At 35.7% G+C, this 20,771-nt stretch overlaps 1 protein-coding gene across 2 annotated transcripts in view; it reads right to left on the bottom strand.

Annotated features, from left to right (window-relative positions):
* Window positions 1–20,771, bottom strand: part of myom1a (myomesin 1a (skelemin)) — a 111,097-nt gene that overhangs the window by 21,990 nt on the left and 68,336 nt on the right. For both annotated transcript variants that reach the window (XM_029726668.1, XM_029726669.1), the window contains 3 exons: window positions 18,135–18,194; window positions 17,963–18,030; window positions 987–1,112 (listed from right to left, as the gene is read on the bottom strand). In XM_029726668.1, the coding sequence (XP_029582528.1) occupies window positions 987–1,112; window positions 17,963–18,030; window positions 18,135–18,194 (254 nt within the window). The remainder of the gene's footprint in view (window positions 1–986; window positions 1,113–17,962; window positions 18,031–18,134; window positions 18,195–20,771) is intronic.

Below are 20,771 nucleotides of genomic sequence, written 5' to 3'. Positions count from 1 at the left end.
GGACTGAATGCAGATCATGTTTTAACTATTTAAATTCAGCTCATGGAACTTCCATATATTTATGATATATGGGCATACATGTTGAAGAGAGTTTGATACATAAGTGAAACTACATCATAGACATTTGCTACGTTCACAAAGTGAACATATTCACTGTCAATAAGGTTTACAGCAAGGCTGTCCAACCCTCTTCCTGGAGATCTACTGTCCTGTAGGTTTTCAGTCCAGCCCTAATTTAGCACATCTGATTCAGCTAGTTAAGATCTTGTTGAGCAGCTAATTAGTACAATCAGATGTGCTAAATTAGGGTTGGACTGAAAACCCACAGGATGGTAGATCTCCAGGAAGAGGGTCGGGCTGATAACCTACAGGACAGTAGATCTCCAGGAAGAGGGTTGGACAGCCCTGGTTTAGTCATTAGTGTCATAATAAAATAGCTCTTTTTTTGGAAGCATCCCCAAACAGCACATGTTCACATCTAATATACTGAGAGTGACAACCATAGACATCAGTCCTATTATTCCAACTGTCTGCTGACTGACAGCGTACGAGTGTCTGGTATGACATGATATAAGCAAAATGTCATCATGTAAGAGTCTGTGTGTCAGGGAGGGACAGTATAGTAGGCTGTAAATGTAGGCCGTTAGCATACAGTAGTTATGGTAGGCGTCAGACTGATAGCATATTGTATAGCGTAGCATAGCTGGGTTAGAAGCAAATGCTCTTCAAAAGTTAACTGAACCCTTCACAACACCAGACCTGGGTTAAATACATAGCCTGTTGGATGGCAAATACTTGAGCTGTGATACATTTAGCTTGACCAGCATGCAGGGCAGGTGGAGCTTGCACATTAGTTCTAGGTCTATTATACGGACAAGCTACATCAGAGGCACCTTGAGTAGTTTGGAAGTAGAGGACATTATGTGACCCAGGTCTTCTCCACCGTCTGTCCACCCCCCCCCCCCCCCCCACTGCAACTTCCTGACCTTTCCAATGTTGAAGATCAGCACTACGTCCTTCATCTCGATCTTCTTGTAATCAGCATCATCCTCTTCAATCTCCATTCCGTCTTTGTACCATCTGATCTCTGTCTCTGGCCTGATGTTTCCTATCTACAGGGAGAGACACACAGAGGACACCGTCAGCTTAATGGACCCCCGATCTAAATAGCACAAATCCATCAGTTTAAGATAAAGATATCGGTCTTTTGCATGGGTTTGCATCTCAATCCACCGCATCCTCTGATGTCGGAGGAAAGTGGCAGAGCTACAGACCTACAGTGGTGTTCATCAGACTAGGAGACATCCCATCTGTGGTGAAAGGTTACAGAGCTACAGTGGTGTTCATCAGACTAGGAGCCATCCCATCTGTGGTGAAGGTAACAGAGCTACAGTGGTGTTCATCAGACTAGGAGCCATCCATCTGTAGTGAAAGGTTACAGAGCTACAGTGGTGTTCATCAGACTAAGAGACATCCCATCTGTGGTGAAAGGTTACAGAGCTACAGTGGTGTTCATCAGACTAGGAGACATCCCATCTGTGGTGAAAGGTTACAGAGCTACAGTGGTGTTCGTCAGACTAGGAGACATCCCGAAAATCGGTCTTCTCATGAAAACGTCTGTATGACCCCACCATCGAAAGCTGAGACTCTCACGAACATGTCGGTTGTTTTGTATTTGAATTTATTATGGATCCCTGTTAGTTCCTTGCCAAGGCAGCAGCTACTCTTCCTGGGTTTATTATGGATCCCCGTTAGTTCCTGTCAAGGCTGCAGCTACTCTTTCTGGAGTCCAGCAGAAATAAGGCAGTTATACATTTGAAAAACATTACAATACATTCATAATAGATTTCAATGCTGGGGATGATTAGGTGGCCATGATGGTATGAGGGCCAGAATTTAGCCAGGACACCAGGGTTAACACAGCTACTCTTACAATAAGTGCTATGGGATCTTTAGTGACCACAGTGTCAGGACACCGTTTAAGGGTTCTGTCTATAACAGTAGGGTTCTATCTGTGACGGTAAGGATCTATAATATAAACGTTTTATAGTGTAAGGTTTTTATCTTCTAACCAATCTGTTATAGATAGAACCCTAACATTATAGATAAAACCTTACCACAGTAAAACCTTTCTGTTATAGATCCTTACCGTCACAGATAGAACCTTACCACAGTAAAAACCTTTCTGTTATAGATCCTAACCGTCATAGATGGAACCTCACCGGCACAGATAGAACCTTACCGTCATCTATGATGGTAGGGTTCCATGACGGCTCAAGAAGATAGGGTTCTATCAATGACGGTATGGTTCTATGAAAGATCAAGACAAGGTTCTATCTATGATGTTAAGGTTCAATATATGACGTAGGGTTCTCTCTATGATGATAGGGTTCAATGATGGATCAAGACGGTAGGGTTGTATCTATGATGGTACAGTTCTATGTATGATGGTAAGGATCTATGCCTCTAGGGTTCTGTCTATGATGGTAAAATTCTATATGTGATGATATGGTTCTATGTATGCTGTTAGGGTTCTATCTGTGAAGGTAAGGTTCTATCAATGACAGTGTGGTTCTATGAAAGATCAAGACAAGGTGACGTTATATCTGTGACTAAGGTTTTGTCTATGACGGTAGGGTTCTATTTTTGATGGTAGGGTTCTATCTATTACTCTAGGGTCCTATCTATGATGGTAGGGTTCTGTCTATGATGATGGGTTCTATCTATGATGGTAAAGATCTTTTACTCTAGGGTTCTAGCTATGATGGTCAAATTCTATTTGTGATGTAGGGTTCTATGTATTATGTTAGGGTTCTGTCTGTGAAGGTAAGGTTCTATGAAAGCTCAAGACAAGGTGAAGTTATATCTGTGACTAAGGTTTTGTCTATGACGGTGGGGTTCTATCTGTGATGTTAAGGCTCTATTTTCGATGGTAGGGTTCTATCTATTACTCTAGGGTCCTATCTGACGGTAAGGTTCTATCTGTGATGGTAGGGTTCTATGTATTATGTTAGGGTTTTATCTGTGAAGGTAAGGTTCTATGAAAGATCAAGACAAGGTGAAGTTATATCTGTGACTAAGGTTTTCGTATGCACTGTAAAAGCTTAACGTCAAAGATAGAACATTTCTGTTATAGTAGAACCTTACATAATATATAGAACCTTACCGTCATTGAACCATTCTGTTGTAGATACAACTTTCCTTCATCGATAGAACCCTACCATCATAGATAGATCCTTACAGTAATATATAGAACAGTACCGTCATAGATAAAAACCTACTGCCATAGATAAACTTACCATTTTAGATAGAACCCTACTGTCATAGATAGAACCCTATCGTCTTAATCCATAATTGAATCCTTCAGTTATAGACAGTTCCCTACCGTCTTGATCCGTCATAGAACATTACCATCAAAGATAGATAGAAGCCTGACATCATAGATTAAACACTAACATCATATAACCTTTCTGTTAGATAGAACCCAACCATCTTGATCTTTCACAGAACCACACTGTCATAAATATAATCCTACCTTCTTGATCCATCACATAACCTTACCATCATAGATCAAGCCCTACCAGTAGAGTACTGTCATAGATAGAAACCTACCATCAAATATATAACCTTAATATTATAGATAGAACACTGCCATCATAGATTGAACCTTATTGTCATAGATAGAACAATAAGGACAATAAGGTTCAATCTATGATGGCAGGGTTATATCTATGATATTAAAGTTATATCTATGATATTAAAGTTATATCTTTGACAGTATGGTTCTCACATCATAAAAGCGTATTGTCATAACCCTTGAATGAGTAGGTGTGTCCAAATGTTTGACTGGTACTGTAGATAGAACCTCACCATCATAGACAGAACCATACAGTCATAGAAACATTCTGTTATAGATCCTTACCGTCATAGGAAACTATTTATAACAGAATGGTCTGTCGTCATAGACACAACTCTTCCTTGATCCATCATAGATAAAACCTTGCTGCTATAGACATAACCTTACTGCTATAGATATAACCTAACCGCTATAGATATAACCTAACCGCTATAGATATAACCTTACTGCTATAGATAAAACCTTACTGCTATAGATATAACCTAACCGCTATAGATATAACCTAACCATCATAGATATAACCTTACTGCTATAGATATAACCTAACTGCTATAGATATAACCTTACCGCTATAGATATAACCTTACCATCATAGATATAACCTTACTGCTATAGATATAACCTTACTGCTATAGATATAACCTAACCGCTATAGATATAACCTTACTGCTATAGATATAAACTTACTGCTATAGATATAACCTTACTGCTATAGATATAACCTTACTGCTATAGATATAACCTTACTGCTATAGATATAACCTTACTGCTATAGATATAACCTTACTGCTATAGATATAACCTTACCGCTATAGATATAACCTAACTGCTAAAGATATAACCTTACTGCTATATACATAACCTTACCGCTATAGATATAACATTACCATCATAGATATAACCTTACTGCTATAGATATAACCTAACCGCTATAGATATAACCTTACTGCTATAGATATAACCTTACTGCTATAGATATAACCTTACTGCTATAGATATAACCTTACTGCTATAGATATAACCTACTGCTATAGATATAACCTAACCGCTATAGATATAACCTTACTGCTATAGATATAACCTTACCATCATAGATATAACCTTACCGCTATAGATATAACATTACCATCATAGATAAAACCTAACCATCATAGATATAACATTACCATCATAGATAAAACCTAACCATCATAGATATAACCTTACTGCTATAGATAAAACCTTACCATCATAGATAAAACCTTACCGCTATAGATATAACCTTACTGCTATAGATATAACCTTACTGCTATAGATATAACCTAACTGCTATAGATATAACATTACTGCTATATATATAACCTTACTGCTATATATATAACCTTACTGCTATAGATATAACCTTACTGCTATAGATAAAACCTTACCATCATAGATATAACCTTACTGCTATAGATATAACCTTACCGCTATAGATATACCTTACTGCTATAGATATAACCTTACTGCTATAGATATAACCTAACCGCTATAGATATAACATTACCATCATAGATTAACCTAACCTCTATAGATATAACCTAACCGCTATAGATATAACATTAGCATCATAGATATAACCTTACTGCTATAGATATAACCTTACTGCTATAGATATAACCTTACTGCTAAGATATAACCTTACTGCTATAGATAGTAACATTACCATCACAGATATAACCTTACTGGCTATAGATATAACTTACCATCATAGATATACCTAACCATCATAGATATAACCTTACTGCTATAGATATACCTTACTGCTATAGATATAACCTTACCGCTATAGATATAACCTTACTGCTATAGATATAACCGAACCATCATAGATATTACATTACCATCACAGATATACCTTACTGCTATAGATTATAACCTTCAGCTATAGATATACCTTACCATCAATATATAAACTTACTGCTATACATATAACCTTACCATCATAGATATAACCCTACTGCTATAGATATAACCTTACTGCTATAGATATAACCTTACTGCTATAGATATAACCTAACCATCATAGATATTACCTTACCATCATATATATAACCTTACTGCTATAGATATAACCTAACCATCAAAGATATAACCTTACTGCTATACATATAACCTTACCATCATAGATATAACCTTACGCTATAGATATAACCTTACTGCCTATAGATATAACCTTACTGCTATAGATATAACCTTACTGCTATAGATATAACCTAACCATCATAGATATTACCCTTACCATCATATATATAACCTTACTGCTATAGATATAACCTAACCATCAAAGATATAACCTTACTGCTATACATATAACCTTACCATCATAGATATAACCTTACTGCTATAGATATAACCTTACTGCTATAGATATACACTTACTGCTATAGATATAACCTAACCATCATAGATATAACCTTACTGCTATAGACATAACCTTACTGCTATAGATATAAGCTTACTGCTATAGATATAACCTTACTGCTATAGATATAACCTTACTGCTATAGATATAACCTTACTGCTATAGATATAACCTTACTGCTATAGATATACCTAACCATCATAGATATTACCTTACCATCATATATATAACCTTACTGCTATAGATATAACCTAACCATCAAAGATATAACCTTACTGCTATACATATAACCTTACCATCATAGATATAACCTTACTGCCATAGATATAACCTTACTGCTATAGATATAACCTTACTGCTATAGATATAACCTAACCATCATAGATATTACCTTACCATCATATATATAACCTTACTGCTATAGATATAACCTAACCATCAAAGATATAACCTTACGCTATACATATAACCTTACCATCATAGATATAACCTTACTGCTATAGATATAACCTTACTGCTATAGATATAACCTAACCATCATAGATATTACCTTACCATCATTATATATAACCTACTGCCTATAGATAACCTAACCATCAAAGATATAACCTTACTGCTATACATACTACCCTTACCATCATAGATATAACCTTACTGCTATAGATATAACCTTACTGCTATAGAGTATAACCTTACTGCCTATAGATATAACCTTACTGCTATAGATATCAACCTTACTGCTATAGATATAACCTTACTGCTATTATATATAACCTTACTGCTATAGATATAACCTTACCGCTATAGATATAACCTTACTGCTAAAGATATAACCTTACTGCTATAGATATAACCATCATAGATATAACCTTAATCCTGACTCCTTAGATATAACCTAACCATCAAAGATATAACCTTACGCTATACATATAACCTTACCATCATAGATATAACCTTTACTGCTATAGATATACCTTACTGCTATAGAATATAACTTACTGCTATAGATATAACCTTACTGCTATAGATATAACCTAACCATCATAGATATAACCTTACTGCTATAGATATAACCTTACTGCTATAGATATAAGCTTACTGATATAGACTATAACCTTACTGCTATAGATATAACCTTACTGCTATAGATATAACCTTACTGCTATAATATAACCTTACTGCGATATATATAACCTTACTGCTATAGAAATAACCATTACTGCTATAGATTATAACCTTACTGCTCTAGATATAACCTTACTGCTATAGACATAACTTACTGCTATAGATATAACCTTACTGCTATATATATAACCTTACTGCTATAGATATAACCTTAATGCTATAGACATAACCTTTACGCTATAGATATAAACCTTACTGCTATAGATATAACCTTACTGCTATAGATATAACCTACCTTACTATAGACAAACCTTAACTCTGCTATAGACATAACCTTACTGCGATAGATATAACCTTACCGCTCTAGATATAACCTTAGTGCTATAGATATAACCTAACGCACTATAGATATAACATTACCATCATAGATATAACCTAACCGCTATAGACATAACCTTACTGCTATAGATATAACCCTTACCGCTATAGATATAACCTTAGTGCTATAGATATAACCTAACCGCTATAGATATAACCTTACCATCATAAATATAACCTTACTGCTATAGATATAACCTTACTGCTATAGATATAACCGGTACGCTATAGATATAACATTACCATCATAGATATAACCTTACTGCTAGAGATACTAACCTAACATCATAGATATAACCTAACCATCATAGATATAACCTTATGCTATAGATATAACCTTACCGCTATAGATATACCTACCATCATAGATATTACATTACCATCATAGATATAACCTTACTGCTATAGAATATAACCTTACAGCTATAGATATAACCTTACCATCAAAGATATAACTTAGGGCTATACCATACTAACCTTACCATCATAGATATACTTACTGCTATAGATATAACCTTACTGCTATAGATATACCCTTACTGCTATAGATATACCATAACCATCATAGATATTACCTTACCATCATATATATACCGTACTGCTATAGATATAACCTAACCATCAAAGATATAACCTTACTGCTATACATATAACCTTACCATCATAGATATAACCTTACTGCTATAGATATACCTACTATAGATATAACCTTACTGCTATAGATATAACCTAACTATCATAGATATTACCTTACCATCATATATATAACCTTACTGCTATAGATATAACCTAACCATCAAAGATATAACCTTACTGCTATAGATATAACCTTACTGCTATAGATATAACCTTACTGCTATAGATATAACCTTACTGCTATAGATATAACCTTACTGCTATGAATAACTTTACTGCTATAGATAACCTTCCGCTATAGATAACCTTACTGCTAAAGATATAACCTTACTGCTATAGATATAACCTAACCATCATAGATATAACCTTTACTGCTATAGATATAACCTAACTGCTATAGATATAACCTTACTGCTATAGATATAACCGTACTGCTATATATATAACCTTACTGCTATAGATATACCTTACTGCTATAGATATAACCCGGCTAACCATCATAGATATAACCTTACTGGCTATAGATATACCTTACTGCCATAGATATAACCTTACTGCCATAGATATAACCTTACTGCTATATATATAACCTTACTGCTATAGATATAACCTTACTGCTATAGATATAACCTTACTGCTATAGATATGACCTTACTGCTATAGATATAACCTTACTGCTATAGATATAACCTTACTGCTATAGATATAACCTTACTGCTATAGATATAACCTAACCATCATAGATATAACCTAACCGCTATAGATATAACCTTACCGCTATAGATATAACCTTACTTCTATAGATATAACCTTACTGCTATAGATATAACCTTACTAACCTAACCATCAAAGATATAACCTTACTGCTATACACATAACCTTACCATCATAGATATAACCTTACCGCTATAGATATAACCTTACTGCTATATACATAACCTTACTGCTATAGATATTAAACCTTACCATCCTAGAAATACCCTTACCGCTATAGATATAACCTTACTGCTATAGATATAACCTTACTGCTATGACATAACCTTACTGCTATAGATATAACCTTACTGCTATATATATAACCTTACTGCTATAGATATACCTTACTGCTATAGACATAACCTTACTGCTATAGATATAACCTTACTGCTATACATATAACCTTACTGCTATAGATATAACCTTACTGCTATAGATATACCTTACTGCTATAGACATAACCTTACTGCTATAGACATAAACTTACTGCTATAGACATAACCTTACTGCTATAGATATAACCTTACCGCTATAGATATAACCTTACTGCTATAGATATAACCTACTGCTATAGATATAACCTTACTGCTATAGATATAACCTAACCATCATAGATATAACCTTACTGCTATAGATAAAACCTAACCATCATAGATATAACCTTACCGCTATAGATATAACCTTACTGCTATAGATATAACCTTACTGCTATAGATATAACCTTACTGCTATAGATATAACCTTACTGCTATAGATATAACCTTACCATCATAGATATAACTTACCATCCTAGATATAACCTTACCGCTATAGATATAACCTTACTGCTATAGATATAACCTTACCGCTATAGATATAACCTTACTGCTATAGATATAACCTTACTGCTATAGATATAACCTAACATCATAGATATTACCTTACCATCATATAATAACCTTACTGCTTAGATATACTAACCATCAAAGATATAACCTTACTGCTATACATATCCTTACACCATCATAGATATAACCTTACTGCTATAGATATAACCTTACTGCTATAGATATAACCTTACTGCTATAGATATAAACCTAACTATCATAGATATTACCTTACCATATATAATAACCTTACTATCGATAGACTAACCACCAAAGATATAACCTTACTGCTATACATATAACCTTACCATCTAGATATAACCTTACTGCTATAGATATAACCTTACTGCTATAGATATAACCTTACTGCTATAGATATAAACCTTACCATCATAGATATAACCTTACTTGCTATAGATATAACCTTACTGCTATAGATATAACCTTACCGCTATAGATATACCTTACTGCTAAAGATATAACCTTACTGCTATAGATATAACCTAACCATCATAGATATAACCTTATGCTATAGATATAACCTAACGATAGATAACCTTACTGCTATAGATAACCGTACTGCTATTAGATATAACTTACTGCTATAGATATAACCTACTGCTAGATATATAACCTAACCATCATAGATATAACCTTATGCTATAGATATAACCTACTGCTATAGATATAACCTTACTGCTATAGATATAACCTTACTGCCATAGATATACCTTACTGCTATAGATAACTTACTGCTATATATAACCTTACTGCTATAGATATACCTACTGTATAGAGATACCTTACTGCTATAGATAACCTTACTGCTATAGATATAACCTTATGCTATATATATAACCTTACTGCTATAGATATAACCTTACTGCTATAGATTAAACCTTACTGCTATAGATATAACCTAAACCATCAGATATAACCTAACCGCTATAGATATAACCTTACCGCTATAGATATACCTTATTCTATAGATTAACCTTACTGCTATAGATATAACCTAACCAAAGATAACCTTACTGCTATACATATAACCTTCCATCATAGATATAACCTTACCGCTAGAGATAACCTTACCATCATAGATATAACCTTACCGCTATAGATATAACCTTACTGCTATAGACAAACCTTATGCTATAGATATAACCTTACCATCCTAGAAATAACCTTCCGCTATAGATATAACCTTACCATAGATATGACCTTACCGCTATAGATATAACCTTACCGCTATAGACATAACCTTACCGCTATATATATAACCTTACTGCTATAGATAACCTTACTGCTATAGATATAACCTACTGCTATAGATATAACCTTACTGCTATAGACATAACCTTACTGCTATAGATACCTTACTGATATAGATATAACCTTACTGCTATAGATATAACCTTACTGCTATAGATATAACCTTACTGCTTATAGGACATAACCTTACTGCTATAGACATAACCTTACCGCTATAGATATAACCTTACCGCTATAGATATAACCTTACTTGCTATAGATATAGCCTTACTGCTATAGATATAACCTTACTGCTATAGAATAACCTAACCATCATAGATATAACCTTACTGCTATAGATAAAACCTAACCATCATAGATATAACCTTACCGCTATAGATATAACCTTACTGCTATAGATATAACCTTACTGCTATAGATATAACCTTACTGCTATAGATATAACCTTACTGCTATAGATATAACCTTACTGCTATAGATATAACCTTACCATCATAGATATAACCTTACCGCTATAGATATAACCTTACTGCTATAGATATAACCTTACTGCTATAGATATAACCTTACTGCTATAGATATAACCTAACCATCATAGATATTACCTTACCATCATATATATAACCTTACTGCTATAGATATAACCTAACCATCATAGATATAACCTTACCATCATAGATATAACCTTACTGCTATAGAGATTAACCTTACTGCTATAGAATATACCTTACTGCTATAGATATAACCTAACCATCATAGATATTACCTTACCATCATATATATAACCTTACCGCTATAGATAGACCTTACTTCTATAGATATACCTTACTGCTATAGATATAACCTAACCATCAAAGATATAACCTTACTGCTATAACATATAACCTTACCATCATAGATATAACCTTACCGCTATAGATAGAACCTTACCATCATAGATATAACCTTAACCGCTATAGATATAACCTTACTGCTATATACATACCTTACTGCTATAGATATAACCTTACCATCCTAGAAATAAACCTTACCGCTATAGATATAACCTTACCATCATAGATATGACCTTACTGCTATAGATATACCTTACTGCTATAGATATACCTTACTGCTATAGATATAACCTTACCATCATAGATATAACCTTACCGCTATAGATATAACCTTACTGCTATAGATAAACCTTACCGCTATAGATATAACCTTACTGCTATAGCTAACCTTACTGCTATAGATATATCTATAGCAGTATAAACCTTACTATAGATATAACCTAACCATCATAGATATAACCTTACTGCTATAGATATAAACTTACCGCTATAGATATAACCTTACTGTATAGATATAACTTACTGCTATATACATCACTTACTGCTATAGATATAACCTTACCATCCTAGAATACCTTACCGCTATAGATATAACCTTACCATCATAGATATGACCTTACGCTATAGATATAACCTTACTGCTTAGACTAACACTTACTGCATAGATATAACCTTACTGCTATAGTATACCTTACTGCTATAGATATAACCTTACTGCTATAATATAACCTTACTGCTATAGATATAACCTTACTGCTATAGACATAACCTTACCGCTATAGATATAACCTTACTGCTATAGATTAACCTTATGCTATAGAGATATAACCTTACTGCTATAGATAACCTAAACCATCATAGATATAACCTTACTGCTAGTAGATAAAACCAACCATATAGATATAACCTTACCGCTATAGATATAACCTACTGCTATAGATAACCTTACTGCTATAGAGATAACCTTACATCATAGATATAACCTTAACCGCTATAGATATAACCTTACTGCTATAGAGATAACCTTACCGCTATAGATATAACCTTACTGCTATAGAGATAACCTTACTGCTATAGATATATCTATAGCATTCTATATTACCTACTGCTATAGATATAACTGACCATCATAGATATAACTTACTGCTATAGATATAAACTTACCGCTATAGATATAACCTACTGCTATAGATATAACATTACTGCTATTAAAAACAGAACCTTATGCTATAGATATAACCTAACCATCATAGATATAACCTTACTGCTATAGATATAACCTTACTGCTTAGATATAACCTAACCATCATAGATATAACCTTACCCGCTATAGATATAACCTTACTGCTATAGATATAAACCGTACCATCATAGATATAACCTTACCGCTATAGAGATAACCTTACTGCTATAGATATACCTTACCATCATAGATATAACCTTACCGCTATAGATATAACCTTACTGCTATAGATATAACCTTACCATCATATATATAACCTTACTGCTATAGATTACTACCTTACTGCTATAGATATAAACCTAACCCATCATAGATATAAACTTCACTGCTATAGATATAAACCTTACTGCTATATATATAACCTTACTGCTATAGATATAAACCTTACCGCTGTAGATATAACCTTACTGCTATAGATATAACCTTACTGCTATAGATATAACCTTACGCTATAGATATAACCTTACCATCATAGATATAACCTTACCCGCTATAGATATACCTTACTGCTATATACATAACCTTACTGCTATAGATATAACCTTACCATCCTAGAAATAACAGTTACCGATAAGATATAACCTTACCATCATAGATATGACCTTACCCGCTATAGATATAACCTTACTGCTATATACATACCCTTGCTGCTATAGATATAACCTTACCATCCTAGAAATAACCTTACCGCTATAGATATAACCTTACCATCATAGATATAACCTTACCGCTATAGATATAACCTTACTGCTATAGATATAACCTTACTGCTATAGACATAACCTTACTGCTATAGATATAACCTTACTGCTATATATATAACCTTACTGCTATAGATATAACCTTACTGCTATAGATATAACCTTACTGCTATAGACATAACCTTACTGCTATAGATATAACCTTACTGCTATAGATATAACCTTACTGCTATAGATATAACCTTACTGCTATAGACATAACCTTACTGCTATAGACATAACCTACCGCTATAGATATAACCTTACCGCTATAGAGATAACCTTACTGCTATAGATATAGCCTTACTGCTATAGATATAACCTTACGGCTATAGATATAACCTAACCATCATAGATATAACCTTACTGCTATAGATAAAACCTAACCATCATAGATATAACCTTACCGCTATAGATATAACCTTACCGCTATAGATATAACCTTACTGCTATAGATATAACCTTACTGCTATAGATATAACCTTACTGCTATAGATATAACCTTACTGCTATAGATATAACCTTACCATCATAGATATAACCTTACCGCTATAGATATAACCTTACTGCTATAGATATAACCTTACCGCTATAGATATAACCTTACTGCTATAGATATAACCTTACTGCTATAGATATAACCTAACCATCATAGATATTACCTTACCATCATATATATAACCTTACTGCTATAGATATAACCTTACTGCTATACATATAACCTTACCATCATAGATATAACCTTACTGCTATAGATATAACCTTACTGCTATAGATATAACCTTACTGCTATAGATATAACCTAACCATCATAGATATTACCTTACCATCATATATATAACCTTACCGCTATAGATATAACCTTACTGCTATAGATATAACCTAACCATCAAAGATATAACCTTACTGCTATACACATAACCTTACCATCATAGATATAACCTTACCGCTATAGATATAACCTACCATCATAGATATAACCTTACCGCTATAGATATACCTTACTGCTATATACATAACCTTACTGCTATAGATATAACCTTACCATCCTAGAAATAACCTTACCGCTATAGATATAACCTACCATCATAGATATGACCTTACCGCTATAGATATAACCTTACTGCTATAGACATAACCTTACTGCTATAGAATAACCTTACTGCTATAGACATAACCTTACCGCTATAGATATAACCTACTGCTATAGATATAACCTTACTGCTATAGATATAACCTTACTGCTATAGATATAACCTAACCATTATAGATATAACCTTACTGCTATAGATAAAACCTAACCATCATAGATATAACCTTACCGCATAGATATAACCTTACTGCTATAGATATAACCTTACTGCTTATGCTATAGATATAACCTTACCATCATAGATATAACCTTACCGCTATAGATATAACCTTACTGCTATAGATATAACCTTACCGCTATATATAACCTACTGCTATAGTATAACCTTACTGCTATAGATATATATAGCATATATACCTTACTGCTATAGATATAAACCTAACCATCATAGATATAACCTTACTGCTATAGATATAACTTACCGCTATAGATATAACCTTACTGCTATAGATATAACCTTACTGCTATAGACATAACCTTACTGCTATAGATTAACCTAACATCATAGGTATAACCTTACTGCTATAGATATAACCTTACTGCTATAGATATAACCTAACCATCATAGATATAACCTTACCGCTATAGATATAACCTTACTGCTATAGATATAACCTTACCATCATAGATATAACTTACCGCTATAGATATAACCTTACTGGCTATAGATACCTACTGTCTATAGATAGAACCTTACCATCATAGTATATACCTTACTGCTATAGATATACCTTACTGCTATAGATAGAAACCTAACCATCATAGATATAAACGTACTGCTATAGATAAACCTTACGGCTTATATATATACCTTACTGCTATATGATAAACCTTACTGCTATAGATATAACCTTACCGCTGTAGATATAACCTTACTGCTATAGATATAACCATTACTGCTATAGACATAACCTTACTGCTATAGATATAACCTAACCGCTATAGATAGCACCTTACTGCTATATATATAACCTTACTGCTATAGATATAACCTTACTGCTATCTTAGGTTATATCTATAGCAGTAAGGTTAGATGAAACCTCCATAAATAGAGCCCTACCAAATAAATAGAACTGCAGAATCATAGATAGAACCTTACCCTCATAGATATAAGCTTACCATCAAAGATAGAACCTATTGTCATAGTTGGAACATTTGTTATAGTAGGATCTTAGATAATAGATAGAACATTACCGTCATAGAAACATTTTGTAACAGATACAACTTTCCGTCATCGATAGAACCCTACCATCAAATATATATCCTTACGTCATAGAACCTTACAGTAATATATAGAACCCTACCATCGTAGATACAACCCTACCGTCACAGACAGAGTCCTTCTGTTAAAGATAGAAACGAGAGGCTGCCTGGATCTTTAATTTAAAGACACTTGCTCCCTTCGGTCTCAACATAGACTTTGATCTGAAGCCATTCTTGTGATTATTGTGATTTTGCCATTGTAATTGTTTGTTAGATACTTTTTAGACTACAAATGCTATGATCATATGTTATCCATTTGTTTGTCTTTTTGTATGTTCCTTGTATACCATTTTTTAAATATTTCAGTTAACCAATGATATTAGGCCATACTTGGCCATGATTACAAACACCTGTGTGTCTCTTGACACTATATAAATGACTCATCTCTCAGTGTTTGTGATGATACCCTGATGAAGACAGCTTAGCTGTCGAAACGTTGGTTATTAAAATTTTTGCATCTGAGCTCTTAGTGTGCGGCTTTCCTTTATTTTCTAGTGTTCTGCTCCGCTAGCCAGCACCTCGCCTTTATAGGTGTGCGTTTCTTTTTTTAAAGATAGAAACCTACCATCATAGAACCTTTGGTATAGATATAACCCTATGGTTATAGGGTTCTGATTCACCCCTCTGAATCAGAGAGGTGAAGGGGGCTGCCTTAATCGACAACCACGTCTTCGGCGCCCGAGGAACAAAGAACCCTACCGTCTTGATAATTTATAGAACCATACCGTCATAGATAGAACCCTACTGTCATAGCTAGATCCTTACCATCATAGATGGAACCCTACTGTCGTGATCCCCATAGAACCTTACCATCATAGATAGAACCCTACCATCATAGTTTGAACCCAAATGTCATAGAAATGTACAGTCTTAGATAGAACCCTACCGTCATAGAAACGTTCTGTTATAGATAGAACCTTACAATCATAGATATAACTCTACCGTCATAGATAGAACCCTACCACCATAGATCGAACATTTCTGTTATAGTATAATCTTGCATCATAGATAGAACCTTACCATCATAGATAGAACCTTACCATCAAAGATAGTACCTTATCGTCATAGAACCTTTATGTTATGTATATAACCCAGATTTCATAGATAGAACCTATCTATGACTGTGAGGTTCTTACTATCATATAACTGTCCTGTTATAGATAGAAACCTACCATCATAGATAGAACCCTAGTCATAGATAGAACCCTAGTCATAGATAGAACCCTAGTCATAGATAGAACCCTAGTCATAGATAGATCTTACCATCATACAGTACCAGTCAAAAGTTTGGACACACCTACTCATTCAAGGGTTTTTCTTTATTTGAACTATTTTCTACATTGTAGAATAACAGTGAAGACATCAAAACTATGAAATAACACATATGGAATCATGTAGTCACCAAAAAAGTGTTAAACATATGAGAATATATTTAAGATTCTTCAAAGTAGCCATCCTTTGCCTTGATTACAGCTTTGCACACTCTTGGCATTTTCACAAGCAGCATCATGAGGAATGCTTTTCCAACATAGTAAAAATAAAGAAAAACCCTGGAATGAATAGGTGTGTCCTAACTTTGATTGGTACTGTATTTAGAACATTGCCATCATAGATAGAACCCTACCGTCATAGATAGAACCCTAACCGTCATAGAACCTTTCTGTTTTAGAACCTTACCGTGGCCTTCAGCAGCACGTTGCATTCTGGGGTGACCTGGAAACCAAGGTAGTCCACGAAGTGAGGACCTGAGAAAGACAACAGAGTTAATACCGCTACTGGACAGCACTCTGCAGCAGCATAATATCAATCATTTAACAACATGATATGTGCAAAACAATATATTCCACACCTTGTCTTCTGATCCATTCTGCATGTTCAAACTCTGACTTTTTCTGGAGCTCTCTGAACTCTGGAGAAGTAGAAGAAGTTACACATAATAAATATAATAATAATAATAATAATAATATAATAATAAATAAAACGAAATAAATAATAAACAGTTGTCAGAATAGGAACCTATAGGAACACAGCCATATTTCACCACTACAACACTTTCTCCCAGACAGTGGTCAGAATAAGAACCTACACTACACCAAAGCCATCACATGAACAACACTGCTAGCTAGCCAACTAGCCAACTTCTACCGACTAGCAGCACTGTAGAAACTATTACATTACAATGGAACGACTTGATTAGTGTAGTGTTAGTGTTAGTGTTAGTTAGCTAGCTACATAGTTGTCTTTGCTGTCTTTGTATCTAAGATAATTGTGTAGTTTAGAGTAATTATCGAGGTTAGCTAGCCAGCCGCGATGCGACGCCGTTGTCCAGACTTAGTCAACACACCTAGTCATCATTAAACCCACTGCTAGCTAGCCAGCCGTTACCGACTAGCAGCGCTGTAGATACTAATACATTACAACGGAACGATTTGACTAGTGCAGTGTTAGCTAGCTAGCTACATAGTTGTCTTTGTCATAGCTTGATAATTGTGTAGTTTAGTAATTATCGAGGTTAGCTAGCCAGCTATTTCCGTCCCCCGCGACGCCATTTTTCCAAACCTAGCCTACTATTACCGACGAGCAGCATTGTAGAAACTAAATACATTACAAAGGAACGTCTTGATTAGTGTTATGTTAGCTAGCTACAAAGTTGCTTTTGTATCATGACAAGGTGTAGTACTGAAACTATCGAGGTTACCTAGCCAGCTACACGTTCAAACAAAGTCAACAACGCAGCCACTGCTAGCTAGCCTACTCCACCAGCCAGCAGTACTGTATCATTATCGTCATTTTAGTCAATAAGATTTTTGCAACGTAAGCTTAACTTTCTGAACATTCGAGACGTGTAGTCCACTTGTCATTCCAATCTCCTTTGCATTAGCGTAGCCTCTTCTGTAGCTTGTCAACTATGTGTCTGTCTATCCCTGTTCTCTCCCCTCTGCACAGGCCATACAAACGCTCCACACCGCGTGGCCGCTGCCACTCTAACTTGGTGGTCCCAGCGCGCACGACCCACGTGGAGTTCCCGGTCTCCGGCAGCCTCTGGAACTGCCGGTCTGCGGCCAACAAGGCTGAGTTCATCTCAGCCTATGCTACCCTCCAGTCCCTAGACTTCCTGGCGCTGACGGAAACATGGATTACCACAGATAACACTGCTACTCCTACTGCTCTCTCCTTGTCTGCCCACGTGTTCTCGCATACCCCTAGAGCATCGAGCCAGCGGGGTGGTGGCACTGGAATCCTCATCTCTCCCAAGTGGACATTCTCTCTTTCTCCCCTGACCCATCTGTCTACCTCCTCATTTGAATTCCATGCTGTCACAGTTACCAGCCCTTTCAAGCTTAACATCCTTATAATTTATCGCCCTCCAGGTTCCCTTGGAGAGTTCATCAATGAGCTTGACGCCTTGATAAGTTCCTTTCCTGAGGATGGCTCACCTCTCACAGTTCTGGGTGACTTTAACCTCCCCACGTCTACCTTTGACTCATTCCTCTCTGCCTCCTTCTTTCCACTCCTCTCCTCTTTTGACCTCACCCTCTCACCTTCCCCCCTACTCACAAGGCAGGCAATATGCTTGACCTCATCTTTACTAGATGCTGTTCTTCCACTAATCTCATTGCAACTCCCCTCCAAGTCTCCGACCACTACCTTGTATCCTTTTCCCTCTCGCTCTCATCCAACACTTCTCACTCTGCCCCTACTCGGATGGTATTGCGCCGTCCCAACCTTCGCTCTCTCTCTCCCGCTACTCTCTCCTCTTCCATCCTATCATCTCTTCCCTCTGCTCAAACCTTCTCCAACCTATCTCCTGATTCTGCCTCCTCAACCCTCCTCTCCTCCCTTTCTGCATCCTTTGATTTTCTCTGTCCCCTATCCTCCAGGCCGGCTCGGTCCTCCCCTCCTGCTCCGTGGCTCGACGACTCACTGCGAGCTCACAGAACAGGGCTCCGGGCAGCCGAGCGGAAATGGAGGAAAACTCGCCTCCCTGCGGACCTGGCATCCTTTCACTCCCTCCTCTCTACATTTTCCTCTTCTGTCTCTGCTGCTAAAGCCACTTTCTACCACTCTAAATTCCAAGCATCTGCCTCTAACCCTAGGAAGCTCTTTGCTACCTTCTCCTCCCTCCTGAATCCTCTTCCCCCCTCCTCCCTCTCTGCGGATGACTTCGTCAACCATTTTGAAAAGAAGGTTGACGACATCCGATCCTCGTTTGCTAAGTCAAACGACACCGCTGGTCCTGCTCACACTGCCCTACCCTGTGCTTTGACCTCTTTCTCCCCTCTCTCTCCAGATGAAATCTCGCGTCTTGTGACGGCCGGCCGCCCAACAACCTGCCCACTTGACCCTATCCCCTCCTCTCTTCTCCAGACCATTTCCGGAGACCTTCTCCCCTACCTCACCTCGCTCATCAACTCATCCTTGACCGCTGGCTACGTCCCTTCCGTCTTCAAGAGAGCGAGAGTTGCACCCCTTCTGAAAAAACCTA

Source organism: Salmo trutta, chromosome 31 (assembly GCF_901001165.1).
Source record: "Salmo trutta chromosome 31, fSalTru1.1, whole genome shotgun sequence".
Classification (NCBI taxonomy): domain Eukaryota; kingdom Metazoa; phylum Chordata; class Actinopteri; order Salmoniformes; family Salmonidae; genus Salmo; species Salmo trutta.
Note: the sequence above shows the minus strand (reverse complement) of the source record. Positions and strands in the feature narration are given on the sequence as shown.